The following is a 14,584-nucleotide window of genomic DNA, read 5'->3' on the forward strand; positions in this document are numbered from 1 at the left end:
GCGGTCCCTGCCCGCGGGGGGGAGCGAAGCGCGGCAGCCCCCTCCCCCGCCTGCCCGCTGCCTTTCCTCGCCGCTCGGCCGGGCTACGCTGCTGCCGCCGCCGCCACCTCCATCTTGTGCGTGTGTCCCCTGCTCCCCCCCTTCTCCTCCACACAGCACCGGGATCGGCGGGGGCGCTGGAGCGAGCGGGGCCCCGGGGAGGGGGGGGGGGGGAGCGGGGGGGAGGTGAGGGTGGTGGGGGGCGAAGCGGCACCGGGGCCGGAGCGGCAGCGGCGGGAGCAGCGGCGGCAGCGGCATGAGGAGGCGGCGCTGAGGAGGCGGCGGTAGCCGGAGCGGACGGAGCCGACATCTTGTGCCCTCCCCTCCCGCCGCCGGCTGGGTGAGCCCGTCCGCCCCAGGGGGGAGGGGAGGGGGAGTCGGAAAGAGAGGATTTAAAAAAAAAAAAAAAAAAGGAAAAAAAAAAACAAAAGAAAACAAACAAAAAAAAAATCCCCAAAAAGGAGGCGGCGGCAACGGTGGAGACCGCCGCGGCGGCGGCGCGCTGAGGCGGCCAGGTAAAGCGCTGCGCGGGAGGCCGCGACACCCTTCCCTCCGGGGGTCTCCTCCCTCACACACCCGCGCGCCGGGGTCGCGGGAAGGTGACCGGGCGGGCGGGAAGGAGCCGGGGGAGGCCGGTGCGCCGCAGCCTGCGGGCCCCCCCCCCCGGGTCCCCGCTCGGTCCCCGCGCGGCGGGAGCGGCCCGCGGCCCCTCGCCGAGGAGGGGGCGACGGCGGCGAGCGCCTGGGGAGGGGGAACGGGCAGCGCCGTGTCAGCCGGGCCCCCCCCTTGTCGCCATCTTGGCCCCCCCTCTTCGCTGTGCCCGTGGGGGCCCCGCCCACCTTCTCCCTCGCTATTGGCCCAGGCGGGGCCGAGCGCACCCCCCTTTAGACCCGCAAAGCCTTGCGTTGCTATTGGTGGTGGAGTTGGGATGGACGGCAGCGACAGCCAATAGCCTTCCGGTGCTCCTGCGCTGTTTCTCGCTCTCCCCCGCCCTAGTCCCTCTCTCCTTAGGGACTTTTCTCGCTCCCCGGGGGGCGGTGGGCCCACTGGGGCAGGGCCCGGTGCTGAGACCGGCGTAGCTCATCGGACGCACCCGCCGCGCCTTCTCCTCCCCCGGGGGCGGCTTTATTTTTGTCCAGATCCCTGCTGTGTCTTGACCCAGATCGCTGGCTGCTACTGGGGCTCCCTGCAGGGATCCCGTGGTCCTTGCTGCGCAGGGGAGCTCCTGAGAGGAGCTCCCGGCCAGCACCTGACACAGCTCATGGCGTGACACGGTTCCCTCAGCGCGCTGCTGCTGAGGCCAGGCACAGCTCATGGCATGTCACGGTTCCCTCAGCTGCTGCTGAGGCCAGGCACAGCTCATGGCATGTCACGGTTCCCTCAGCTGCTGCTAAGGCCAGGCACAGCTCATGGCACGTCACGGTTCCCTCAGAGTGCTGCTGCTGAGGCCAGACACAGCTCGTGGCACACGCCATCTGTTGCTGAGCCCAGACTTTACCTTAAACTTCATCTGCAGCCCAACATAATGCCTCGCACCCTCTCCGCTCTGGAGGGAGCTCCCCTCCTGCGGCCTGGTGCATCTCCCGTCAGCTCGACTTGGTTACAGATAAAGATCTCTGTGTGTGCTGGGGCAGGCTCTGGGTCAGTGGCTCTCCGCGACTTCTGCTGAGCACTGACACGCTTCGTTGTAGGCGTCAGCGTGGGCGCAAGGAGTGTAAACCCTCGGCAGGCACGTGGGGCGAATATGGGCCCGTGGAAAGCACGGATGTGGTGGGAACGTGGAGGGACATCGGCGGGGCGGCAGGAGCTTCGCCTGGCATTTTAGTTGGCGAAAGGAAGGTGGAAAGGAGGCCACAACTGTTCCAGGCTGTTTCTTTCCTCTGGCATCCACTGCCTTTATTTTATGGATGCGTTTCTTAAACAGCTCTGTAGATGTCCGTTCCCTGCTGCGCAGGAACGGGTTTTAAATCCCAGCAAACAGCGACAAGTGCCGGCCTGGAGCTGCGTGGCTGCCAGCGCCGGACGGCGACGAGGAGGAGCGTCTCCAGACCTCACGTTTGACTTGGTGTCCTGGAGAGAGGCAGTCTCTGGTAACACCAGACCCCAAACTTTTTACGGCTGTATGAGCTGTAGCCACTGCCGGTAATCACGGTGCACCAGAGTGGAACGAGAGCCACGTTGTTCCCATCTGCTGCTGCTGCCTGCTGAGGTCCAGGTGGCCGCCTCCTCGCTGCAAATCACTGAAGGTCTTCATTGTCGAGGGACCTAGCTCTTCACTGGCCTCCCCAAGCCATGCTGGAAAGGGCCAGGAAACTCCCCCAGCAGCACTGCCTTGAGCTCCAGCTTTGTGTCCTCGCAGGTTAGCAAAGAAACCTGGTGCTGGAAAGAATATCCTTGGTTGTCAGCGTGGGAAGGCTGGAAAGAAGGACTGCGGCGGGAAGGAGGAGTGGGAAGGAGACTGAGGTCTTCTGCGGTGCAAGAGGGTGCCCCCGGTGCGAGAGGGTGCCCCTGCCCCTCAGAAATGGGCCAACATAGTATTGCATGGGTGTAAATCACGGCAATGTTTAGCCCTTCCTTTAGTGGATCCACTTGTGCTGGATTTTCCAGGGTGCGTGTACAATAGGGGCCTGTATTGTGATATTGTTCGATACGTGGGTCTCTCCAGTTTTATATACGTGGCGCTTTCAACCCCTTATAGTAAATTTAAGTCTCCTGATGATGGGCTTGTTCTTCTTAGTTGCCTTTTGCAGCCCCCAGGCACCACTGGCCCACAGGTGTGAAAACCGCTGCTCGGGAGAACTGAACCGTTCCTGCGCGAACTCGTGGGGTAGAAATAAGTTCCTCTCCGGTGACTTTGTGCATTGTAGCCACGTTGTTTGCTCAGTTGTGCTCTCTAGGAACCTCACCCCCTGCTCCTGGCACAATACCCAGCGGAAATGGATGATGGGAGGTTTTTGGAAAGCCTTGAGCACGCTGTGGCGACTGAGAGGACAACTGTTTGAACCTTCTGCTTTCACATCAGCAACCTTTGTCCGTGGTGGGACAGAATCAGCATGGGCTGAAATAGCATTTAACCCCGCTGAAGTCAAGTCTGTTTAGCATTTCAGCGTGCACGGGTGCTGTTTGCAGAGGGATTCTTTTTTATCTGTGGCTGGGAGGTGTTTTCAAGTGTGCCAGGAAGATCAAAACATTCCTAGATTGCTGCTTCGAAGTTTGTGTTGCAGACAAGGTCTCAGTGTTCAGCTCAGCGTGTCTGAGTTCATTTCATTGCTGCTTTCAAGGTATTTTGGAGGTGGGTAGCTGTGTCTCTCCTAATATCCAGGTGCATGTCTTATCCCAGGCGCTCAGGTCTCCCTGGCAGCAATTTCCATGCCATTTTAGATGCTTCTGCGTAGCACTAAGTAATTGTGTGTTTTACAAATGGGTTGTTTTATGGCAGTCGGTCGCTGTGGTGGAAAGCCCATTTTGGGTAATTTCTCTAGACAATACACTGATTGTTTCACTAAAGCAACAGGAACACCGTACCCTTGTTTTTCCCATCAACAGGTAAAATAACCCTTCCTTGAGGTGCTTGTTTTGCTGAAATTTGCGTGTCCCTCAGCACTCCCAGCAATCGGCTAATGCTTTGTTTTTTCCTGAACACAATATTAAATACGAGTGTGGTCAGCTCATGCTAATTACTTTATCCTCCAATATCTTTTTGCTCATATCTCTTTTTGCCTCCAGTATCTTCTTTGCTCATAACCCGCCTGAATTGTAAGAGAGCTGTTTGTCAGCAGGATTTTCTAGTTTTTTCATTTGATGATCAAGTTGCCTTTATACCCTTATTTTAGAATTCTTTTTTCCTATTGATTGAAGCTGTTGGAGCTCAGCTGGTACAAGTGCAGTCGGGTGTCTGCAGTCTGCTGATCAAGTGGCTGATTAGAGTTTCAAGGCAAAGGTCCTGAAATTTGTGGTACCTATATTTTCAGGTAGAAATTGTTATCTGAAATTAAATTGTGCCTACAGGCTCCATCATTGTGGGTGTGCGTACTGAAACTGGCACCTGCAGCTTATTTCTGTGGATGCAAAGGAGAGTTTGGAAAGTTTTCCCAAAGCCTGTTTGTTTCTTAGGGCACATGTTGTATCATGGCTTAGGCTCATGGTTCACAGAGCCAGTACTTTCAAGAGAAACGTGTCGCTCCTGGAATTTGTTACGTCTTTCTGGAGTAAGCTCAGGACTTCTTGTAGGTCCTGGTCCTGCAAAGTGCTGCTTGCTCTGACTCACACGATTGAGGGTTTGTGGAGCTATGTCCTTCACAGAGCAGAAATAATGCAACGACTAAGTACAGATTATGGGTTTGTAGTGTATTTTCTTGTCTGCGGGTCCCACAGAAAGGGGCTGAAAGTGTGGATTGCTCTAAATAAGGGTGAGGTGCTGCTTCAGGCCTCTGCATGGCAACAGATAAGCTCTGGGCTGGCTTATCTTCTCGAGAAGATTTTACATTTGCTTTTCTTTGTCTCCTTTCCGGCTTGTTTCAGCCTCAGCCCGTTTCTTCCCATAACTCATGTTCCCATCCCTGACACTGCCCTTCTCACTTGCATTGCTCACTTGGCTTCCTCTCCGCTTTCCCTCTTCGCTGCCTCCCTCCTTTGCCCTCAGATTGCCGGGCTCCTGCCGCTGCGTCTCCATCCTCCCCCAGCTCGTCTCGCCGGCTTCAGGCTTCTGCTCTGCTCCCCCTTGATGGGCACCTCCTTAATGTCAGGAGCCGACTCTCAAATAATTATCTGGGTTGCTGATTAGCAGTTTGCGAGGGCAGAGCTGGCTTGGGCTTTTCGTTAAGGCTCTGAGCAAATACCATTGCACGGTTCCTGGTGCAGTCCAGAAGCTGTCTTGCTGCTTTCCTGCTCATACCCCCGTGGACCCTCCATGCAGAACCAGCTCAGGTGCCTGAACACGGATTGTGGCTCCAGAGGGGCTAACGCTGAGCCAAAACTAGTAAGTCCATCTGGACCCATGCTGCTCGTTCCCATGCTCATTCCCCTTCGCTTCCTCATGGATCCCGTCGAGGAGCAGAAGGGACGCACATCTAGCACCCGCTACGTTGCTCAGTTCATCCTCTGGTTCTGTTTGGGCTTTTGTGACCCATTTTGTATGTTGGGAAGGACGTGGTCCATTCAGTGCACACTGTCTGGAGAGTGGTATAAGGAACAGCTACATCTGCGAGAGAAGGGAAAGCAAAGCTGGAGGATGATTTTTCATTACGGGACTTTCTGCATCCGCAGTGTGGGAAAGGAAGAAATGGTGGTGGCAGCCCTGGGGTGGGAAAATTGGAGGGGCTCCCTCCTGGACTGAGGGAGCACTGCTAGTTTTCTCTTATGGAGCTCAGTGACACAAAAAATTGGGAACTGCTTTCACGGGGCAGGAACAGTGCTTTCCTTTCCGTCTGGAAAACATCCAGCACATTTTGTGTGCTATTGGGGATGTAAAAGAAAAGCCGCAGGCAAAAGTACAGAGAACTCCTTGGCTTGTGTGAACTCAGTATGTGAACGGCGCAAGCGGATGTGATAAGTGCTGTTTGAATTTTGGGGGATCTGAATGGTTTGCTGAGCTGAACGCACAGCAGAGTGTTTGGATGCTATGCTGTAAAATGTATTTCAGTTCTTCTCATCCAGTGGTACGGGGGTATATACGTCTCCTGGCATGCAAATAGAGAAGGTTGGAGGGTGCTGTGCATTGCTGTGATACACATTGCAAGAAATGGTTGATATATCCATTACCTGCTTGTATGTAAGAAGGTAAAGACGCCTCAGCAAGCCTGAAATTGCTGGAGTCTCTAGTAGAAATGTTGCTCTATTGCAACGCTGAGTGAGTTGTTGAATCTGTGCTGCTCCTTGCTTGTCTCCTTGGCTTACACTGTCCTCTGTGCTGTTTTGTTACAGGGTCTCTGGACCGCAGCGATGAGGAAGCCTCGGAGGAGGTCCCGGCAGAACTTGGAGGGGAGGCGTTCTCCCTCGCCCTACAGCCTCAAGTGCTCACCGACTCGGGAGACCCTGACGTACGCTCAAGCCCAGCGGATTGTGGAGGTAGACATCGATGGGCGGCTTCATCGCATCAGCATCTATGATCCCTTAAAAATCATCACGGAGGACGAGCTGACTGCCCAGGACATCACAGAGTGCAACAGCAACAAGGAAAACAGCGAGCAGCCCCTTTTCCCTTCCAAATCTAAGAAAACACCTTCCAAAGGCAAGAAGAAGGAGTCCTGCTCCAAACATGCACCAGGGACGTCTTTACACTTACCCCAGCCCAACTTCCGTGTGGTGGACTCCTTCAGCCAGCCAGATGCCCCTCCTCTCCCTGCCGCCTACTACCGGTACATTGAAAAGCCTCCTGAAGACCTTGACGTAGAGGTGGAGTATGACATGGATGAGGAGGATTTGGCTTGGCTGGAAATGGTCAACGAGAAGAGGAGGGACGATGGTTATGGGACAGTTTCTGCTGACACTTTTGAGCTGCTGGTGGACCGGTTGGAAAAGGAGTCGTACCTTGAGAGCCGGAACAACGGGGCTCAGCAGTCCCTCATCGATGAGGATGCCTTCTGCTGCGTCTGCATGGACGACGAGTGTCACAACAGCAACGTCATCCTGTTCTGTGATATCTGCAATCTGGCTGTGCACCAGGAGTGTTACGGCGTGCCCTATATCCCCGAGGGGCAGTGGCTTTGCCGCTGCTGCTTACAGTCCCCTTCTCGCCCTGTGGATTGTGTCCTTTGCCCGAACAAAGGTGGAGCCTTCAAGCAGACCAGCGATGGCCGCTGGGCTCACGTTGTTTGTGCCATCTGGATCCCAGAGGTCTGCTTTGCAAACACTGTGTTCTTGGAGCCTATTGAAGGGATAAATAACATCCCCCCGGCTCGGTGGAAGCTCACATGCTATATCTGCAAGCGGAAGGGCATGGGAGCTGCTATCCAGTGCCACAAGGTGAACTGTTATACTGCCTTCCACGTCACCTGTGCCCAGCGGGCTGGTCTCTTCATGAAGATTGAACCCATGAGGGAGACCAGCATCAACGGCACGACATTCACCGTGCGCAAGACTGCCTTTTGTGAGAGTCATTCCCCACCTGGGATGGTGAAAAAAGGGTCCCTAGCTGCTAGCGGTGAGAGGCAGGAGGACACTGTGAAGGAGGAGGGAGAGGAGGAAGCCAATTCTGGCCCTCCCAAAGGGTCTCTGAAAAAGAACCAAATGAAATTGAAGCAGAAGATCAAAAAGAAGCCTGGTGATGTGACCAACGGGCGTTCGTCTGTGCCCATGGTGACAGTCGCACAAATCCCCTCTTACAGGTGAGTGTGGCAGGTTTAGGGAAGGAGCTGGACAGTTGGAGCTGGACAGGGTCTGTTTTGAGCACTTGGTCCCTCTCGTCACTGACCTTGGAAACGCTGTCTCCAGTCAAGACGTAGCAATAACCGTGTTCAAAGCATGCTCTGCAGAATCATCCTGACCAGTGTTCTTCCACGTGAGTGTCACTGGCACACTGTGGTTTCCCTGATTTGCTGAGCAGCCGTCCCAAACTGTCATGTAATGCAGAATCCTTGATGGTCCCTAACAGCAAACACCCATCGAGCATCCAAATTAACATAGATGGCTGTGAAGGTGTTTTTAAAATACTTCAAGTTGGCAGGCAGATAGAGGTCATCCTGCTATTAAATTTTTTTTTTTAATCTCCTCATTTCATAGTTTCTTAATTTCCCCTTTTGTTACAGAGCATGTCAAACCTGTCAGTGTTGCAAGCAGCTTTGAATTTGCCTGTGTATTTTTTTTCTCCCAGCTCTCTCTCATGCAGAACTAGGTAGTGCTGAATTTTCGTTTGGTGCCTGCGGAAGTGTGGTGATGTGTCGCCAGTATTTTAACAGATAAGCTTTGGAAAGCTGCTGGTAAGGCACCATGTATAATCTAACAAATGGTTTGAAAAGGTTAAAATAGGTGCTGTATTATTTTTGGACTCCTGTCACGTTAGTTTCCCAGACTTCAGCTTAATAACATCAGGCTGAAATGACCCCCAGGAAAGTTCTTGACACTGAAAGTAGATCTGAAATTAAGGCTGGGAGCCGAATTGGTGATTGCGTACTTTGACCGTGCTGTGGCAAGTGCTTGGTGAGAGCCTCCAGCCGAGCTGCTACTGAAATAGGGATATATTGTGAAAAGTAGGCACGTATGTCTTCGCGGTGGGGAGATCCCAGATTGTACCAGTTGCATGTGTAGTTCAGAGCGTGCATTGACACACCACCACAAAGCTTTGTTGGGAAACCTGATGGTATCACCAGGGTCCGCAGAGTCACGATTGCTTTGCAGGTGGCTCCATGACACCTCTTTGCTTCCTTTAGGCTGAACAAAATCTGCAGTGGCCTCTCCTTCCAGAGGAAGAACCAGTTCATGCAGAGGCTCCACAACTACTGGCTGCTGAAGCGGCAGGCGAGGAACGGGGTGCCCCTCATCCGGCGGCTGCACTCGCACCTCCAGTCCCAGAGGAACGCGGAACAGGTACTGGTCCCCGGCTGAACCCGCGTGGGAGGACGGAGAGCTTGCATTGTGGGTGGAGATGCGCTTGATGCATGGCTGGGAAGGGGAGTGAAGGTGAAAGGATCAGAGGGTGACCTGATTTAAGTCTCTTTTGGTCTCCTCTTGGTATGCTCATGCCTGAAGAGCTGAGTTAGTGTATCAGTGGGATATCCGTTGTGCCACCAGAATTGGTGTTGATGAGCCAGCCGGTATGAGTTTTTCCCCTGAGTCAGGAGACCCAGGATTGTGCAAGGGTGTGATGGGCCCTTGGACTGATCTCTTAGATGAATCATAAAATCACGTTCCTCACGAGTGATTCAAGATCCCCTCCTCAAGAAAATGGGTGTTAGCTCCGGAGTCCTGGCCAAATTCCAGTTTGGGTCATTCTTCCTGCAGCTTCAATTTCTGACCCTCCCATGTACATTCATATGGAAGTTTAGGCATAATCATCAGCTCTGGACTCCTTTGCTTCCTCCTTTGAGCTGGCGTCCAGAGTCACTCGATCTCGATGCTATTAAACAGCACTGCGTTTGGCATGAGAAGTAGTTGGTGAAGTAATGAAGCAGTCGGACTCTACCCTCTAACATAGCCTGTCAGTAGGCATTGTGCACGTTGTGCACGTATATTTTTACTGTAGCTGGAGGAATTTATGGGCTTTTGGTTTGTATAAAGGCTGCTCTGAGTGATTAATAAAAAAAATATTTCCCATTCATCAGTCTGGTGCTTGGGGAAGTGCAGCATTTCCTTGGTGTATTAAGTTGGCAATTTACCGTGAGTGAGTTCTTAAAAACAAATGTCCTATAAATATAAACCATCAAGATCTTGTGAAGCAATTGTCCTCTCTTGGCAATCATGCGAAAAGTATATGCACTTCAGCTATATCCTCAAAACCATTTCAAAAGCTACAGATTTAGGAGAAGAAGGATGATTGCGTTGCGAAGCCACTGAACTGTGTCTTGGAAGGTGTGAGCTCATCTCCCAGCGTTGGCTGTTCCTTTGTGTTTTGGTGAATCTCTTTCCGTGGCTCTATTTCTTACTGGTTACGAAGAGGATAATAATAGCTCTTTTCTCCCATGCTTTTGCTCGCCTGCGTTTGTACTGTAAACGCTTTGGGCTGCCTCTTCGATGCACAGCAGCCAACAGAAAGAATTTCCAGCCTCTGTAATGAACTCGGATATAAAAGCAGGGAGGCTGTACATGAGCATGCACTGAAGCGTGTTCCCAGAGTGTAGCTACAGTATGATTTATGCCTAACTTCACAGATAACGTAAAATCCAGAAAGGCTGATGTTGTGTTTGTTAGACAGCTAAATGCTGTAGGAAGGAGGGGACATAGTCTGAACAAGAGACTAGTAGACAGGAGGAAGGCTATGAGAGCAATTCACAGGGGACGCCTAGAAAGAGGAGGAAACGCAGGAGGCCAGTTGTGTTTTTTCATCTCACCCCACTGTTCTGTCTTACAGAAGGAGCAGGATGAGAAGACCAGTGCAGTGAAGGAAGAGCTGAAGTACTGGCAAAAACTGCGGCATGACTTGGAGCGGGCACGGCTGCTCATCGAGCTGATCCGTAAGAGGGAAAAACTCAAACGGGAGCAGGTAGGTAGTTTTGGCTGTCAAGTTGCTGCAGTTAGCTTCAGTCCCGTGCTAGCACCCTGTGTCGCAGGAGGCAGAGGAGGAACACGACAGTTCTTCTTGAGCCTTTTCCTTTTTTCATAGAGTCTGGCTTTTGGATGTGCAGAGTGGCCATCTCTCCCTGTGTCAGTCACAGTCTCAGGCTGCTCAGCCTCTGCCCTCAGAACGGGTGCTGGGCTGCAGAGTGCTGGGAAAATGTATTTGCATAACTGACGGTGGATTTGATTCCTGACCTACAGCACCTCTTCTATTTCTGGGCATGGACCGGGTGTTTTGTAGAGTGGAAGTTTGATCTCCCTTAATGTTTATTTCAGGAGTTTGGTAACACCTGCTCCAGAGAAGAGGTCTAAATCACAATTCTCTGCATTTCAAAAGCTAAAAATTCCTGTGTTTTGCCTCTAAGTACATTTTTGAGAAGACCCAGTTTTAAGATGGAGACTATTTACTGATTCCTCTTTGATCTGTGTGCAATTCTCCAAAGTTGCACCCTTACTTCCCGTGCTTGCCAGCTTTGCCTGTTGAGGGTCTTTGCTTGCCGTACCTGGCTGGACGGTGCAGCCACAACTGTGCTCTCTGGCACAAGTATCTTCACGGACAGCTTCATGAAAGACCCTGCGCACGGTGAGTCTTCACACGTGGCCTCAGGCATTGCCTGGGTGCTTTCCCTGCTGCTAGGCACTCAGGCTGTCTGCAGGGAGCCAGGCAGAGGGAAAGCAGCATCCTCTGTGATCACAGCCCTTCTGCAAGCTATTTTTTTGTGGCCCGAAACTGCCCACAGCTTTTCTGGAGTCTTTTCGATGCCAGCACTGGTTCATTTGCTACGTTGTCCCTGATTTACAGCAGTGGCTCAATCCTGCTTGCAGTGTGGACATATTTTAGGTAGGAGGATCAAAAAAAAAAAAAATCACTCTTGGGCTTTGTTTCTGTTTGCTTTTGATATCTTGATATATCCATATCACAGTTGGCTAAATCCATAAAAGCTTGTTGAAACTATTGTGTGCTTTATAAAGGATAAGATATCACAGAAAAGCGTATCTAGCTCTATCGCAGCCCAGCTTTTAGCTGGGTGAAAAGGATGCTCCAGAGTCCTGAGTCTTTGTTCAGCTTCTTTGGTGTTTTGGGGGAAGAGTGTGGTCTTTGTATCCGTCTTCATTCATTTTCTTATTGATGCTGTCTTGTTGCTGAGCACATCAAATACAGTTTGCTTTATGTAAACAGACTTGCTTTCTTTTGCTACTGAAGTGGTTGATTTAATGACATAATGAGGGATTATAAGATCAAAGAAATTAAAACGTTAAAGGAGAAATAAATACTTCTACCCTGTTCCAGTATCCTTTGAGTAGGGTTTCAGTGTAAGAGATCAAACCAGTGCTACACCTTGTTTGCTTGAAATCAAGCAGTATTAGAGACTTCATAAAGGATGTAAGAAACTGTATTAGGAATTTGCAAACATCTAACCACTGTTGTTATTTGGCTTCTGCCTTGAAGTGTGAGAGCTTATATCTTAGACTTTGTTTATGCTCTCTAGTCTAATTATGGATGTTGTTGTTTGTGTAGACGCCTACATACTTTTAACTTTTGTATAATGTTGCTAATTGGCATAATAATGTCTTGAGGCAGGGAGTTCTACAGGATAATTTGCCAGGCATGAAAAGCTTCTTCCTGTTTTCATTTTTAGTTGTGTTATCTGTTAATTTTATGGGGTTTCCTCTTGTTTTGGCTTTATGAGGTTGGATAAACAGGAGTTCCCCATACAAAAGGATTGGACTGTGCAGTTAGACTCTGCAAAGTGCTGTCTGCTAATGTGCATCCTGCACATGGGGAGCACAAGGTGTTTGCCAGAAATTCCTCAGCAGTGAGTCTACCAGACCAGTGGTATGATGACCTGAGGTTTCCACCACTGAGTAGAGCTGGGGTGATGATTCGGGAGAAACCGGAGGGAGACACCACTCACATACCCTGTCCTCAATAACTGTGCTCATCGCTGTTCTCCCGTTCCCAGGTCAAGGTTCAGCAGGCTGCCATGGAGCTACAGCTGACCCCTTTCAATGTACTTCTACGCACAACGCTGGACCTGCTGCAGGAGAAGGATGCTGCCCAGATCTTCGCAGAGCCTGTTAACCTGAACGAGGCAAGTCTCTTTCCTAGAGGTGTCTAACGGGTTGTAGATGAGGTATTGCTGGGCAGAAGCTCATGTGCTGTCATAACCCTGGAAGCACAAACCACCTTGTCCCAAGCTGCTGGTGGACTAAAGAATATCTCAAAGAGGACTCACAATGTGGGTATCCTTCCAGGCCGAAAAAGGGTATTGTTTTCTGGAAGCTTCAGCACGTCTCAGACAAGTAATGTTTTGCAGAGCCAGGATGTGTCTGCCTTGACTGGGTGACACAGAAATGAACTGCTGGCACTGCCCCTTGCCGGTGGAAAGGGCATTAAGAGTGCTTATGATGGATGCGCTCTAGTTGGCTAGTAAATGGTTTTTGTAATTGTACAGGTTTTATATGTTTAGGTTCCAGATTACCTGGAATTCATTTCCAACCCAATGGATTTTTCCACCATGAGGCGGAAGCTGGAGTCCCACCTGTACCGAACATTGGATGAGTTTGAGGAAGACTTTAACCTTATAGTTACCAACTGCATGAGGTATAATGCTAAAGACACGATTTTCCACCGAGCAGCTGTCCGGCTCAGAGACCTCGGAGGAGCGATATTGCGTCATGCACGGCGGCAGGCTGAAAACATCGGCTTTGACACTGATGTGGGGATTCACCTGCCCGAGTCACCCAAAACCGAGGACTTTTACCGCTTTTCTTGGGAGGATGGTGAGTGTTTATTAACCTTTATTTTTGCAGGTAGATCATAACTGTGTTCTTTGTTCTGAGCATGTCACTCAGCCTGCGTGAAAGTCATAGCTGTCACTCAGCATACAAGAATTTTTCTATCCATCTGTTTACTTAAGCATATATCTAACTCCTTCGTAGCCTCAAAGAGCAGGATTTCAGGTGAGCCAGGCACTTAGAGCTAGGTGCAGCTTGGCTCCAGCTCTCCTAGTGCATGTCTGCCTCAGAAGAGCCTCGTGACTGCCCATGCTGTTTGATTTGTGCCATGGCTGTAGTATAAACTTGGTATTTTAAAGAACAATACAAAGGTGGATCTAGGATTTTTTGCTCTGAGGAGAGCTCATATATTTCATTGTAAATTGGCAAGGTATAGAGCAATTGGGTTAGATGGAGCACTGAGGGCTGGGAGGGGGTGGTGTGGGGTTAAGGTACTGGAACCCAAGCAGTCCTTCTAGCCGAGACTTTCCATTCACAACATGACCACATCCATTCCCATAGCTGTCTTGAGATGCAGCTCCAATGCATTGGTTGAATAACTTGGCTAAACTTAGTACAGAATACTGCTGCCATCCAGCACACAGAGCTCGCAGTCTGCAGTCCGTTTCCGAAATGTTGCAGCCCTCTTGGATGCAGACGGACAGTCTGTTACGAAATTTATGTTGGTGTACGATAGCACAGCCCCCAGCTGTCTGCTCTGCTCTGGTGGATGCCAGCCCTTCAGCAGAGCCAGAGGAATGGCAAACATGTCATGTGTTGGCCAGTTCTGTTTGTGGTCTGATTTTGTCGTTTAATCTGGCAATGAAATAGGTTTCTGCCAAGGACCTGGACTGTGAGCTGTCTTGTGTGTGCAGACACATGTTCTTTTACTGTTGCCCCTGGGACAGTAATGGGAACTGGAGGGCAGTGCAAGTTAAATCAGCTCCTCTTTACCCAAAGGAGGGAAGTCCGAGCTCCAAGGTCAACTGCTCCTGACTAAAGCAGTTGGTTCATGAATAGCAGCAGTGGGAATGAGGCATGGCAGTGGTCCCAAATGCAGGAGTGGAGTTCCCTTCTTCAAGAAGCCGTGCTCCTTCCCTTCACTGTTACGCTCTCTTTTGATGCAGTGGATAACATCCTCCTCCCGGAGAACCGGGCTCACCTCTCCTTGGAGGCACAGCTGAAGGAGCTGCTGGAGAAGCTAGACATGGTGAGCAGCATGCGGTCCAGCGGCGCCCGGACACGACGCATCCGGCTCCTGAGACGGGAGATCAACTCCATTCGGCAGAAGCTGGCCCAGCAGCAGAACAAGACCATGCCCAACGGGGAGCCTGTGCTGCGGGAAGAGGGGCTGGATAAAACATCAAGGGAAGGGGATGAGGAAGGGGAGAAAGGTGAGAGGTTGCAGCAGGATTTTAGCTCCAGCTCTCCTAGTGCATGTCAACAGTCAAGACCTGCTGTTTCTCCTGTCTGCGGCCCTAGTGAAAGATGGGAATGGCTGTTGGTAGTTTGGGCAATAACTTTTTCTAAAATGTTCAAGCAGATTCTTTATTCCTTT

At 51.1% G+C, this 14,584-nt stretch overlaps 1 protein-coding gene across 4 annotated transcripts in view; it reads left to right on the forward strand.

The window, feature by feature from the left end:
• Positions 1 to 264: 264 nt before the first annotated feature.
• BRPF3 (bromodomain and PHD finger containing 3) overlaps positions 265 to 14,584 on the forward strand; it is a 29,146-nt gene continuing 14,826 nt past the window's right edge. For 2 of the 4 annotated variants that reach the window (XM_076357831.1, XM_076357833.1), the window contains exons 1-7: positions 265 to 554; positions 5,962 to 7,364; positions 8,406 to 8,562; positions 10,043 to 10,174; positions 12,213 to 12,341; positions 12,720 to 13,032; positions 14,154 to 14,420. In XM_076357831.1, coding sequence (XP_076213946.1) covers positions 5,980 to 7,364; positions 8,406 to 8,562; positions 10,043 to 10,174; positions 12,213 to 12,341; positions 12,720 to 13,032; positions 14,154 to 14,420 — 2,383 coding nt within the window. In that variant the 5' untranslated portion in view covers positions 265 to 554; positions 5,962 to 5,979. Of the gene's footprint in view, positions 555 to 2,381; positions 2,399 to 5,961; positions 7,365 to 8,405; positions 8,563 to 10,042; positions 10,175 to 12,212; positions 12,342 to 12,719; positions 13,033 to 14,153; positions 14,421 to 14,584 lie in introns of those variants that run through there. The other 2 variants (XM_076357832.1, XM_076357834.1) reach the window with 2 other exon arrangements.

This window comes from Aptenodytes patagonicus, chromosome 22 (assembly GCF_965638725.1).
Source record: "Aptenodytes patagonicus chromosome 22, bAptPat1.pri.cur, whole genome shotgun sequence".
In the NCBI taxonomy this organism is placed as follows: domain Eukaryota; kingdom Metazoa; phylum Chordata; class Aves; order Sphenisciformes; family Spheniscidae; genus Aptenodytes; species Aptenodytes patagonicus.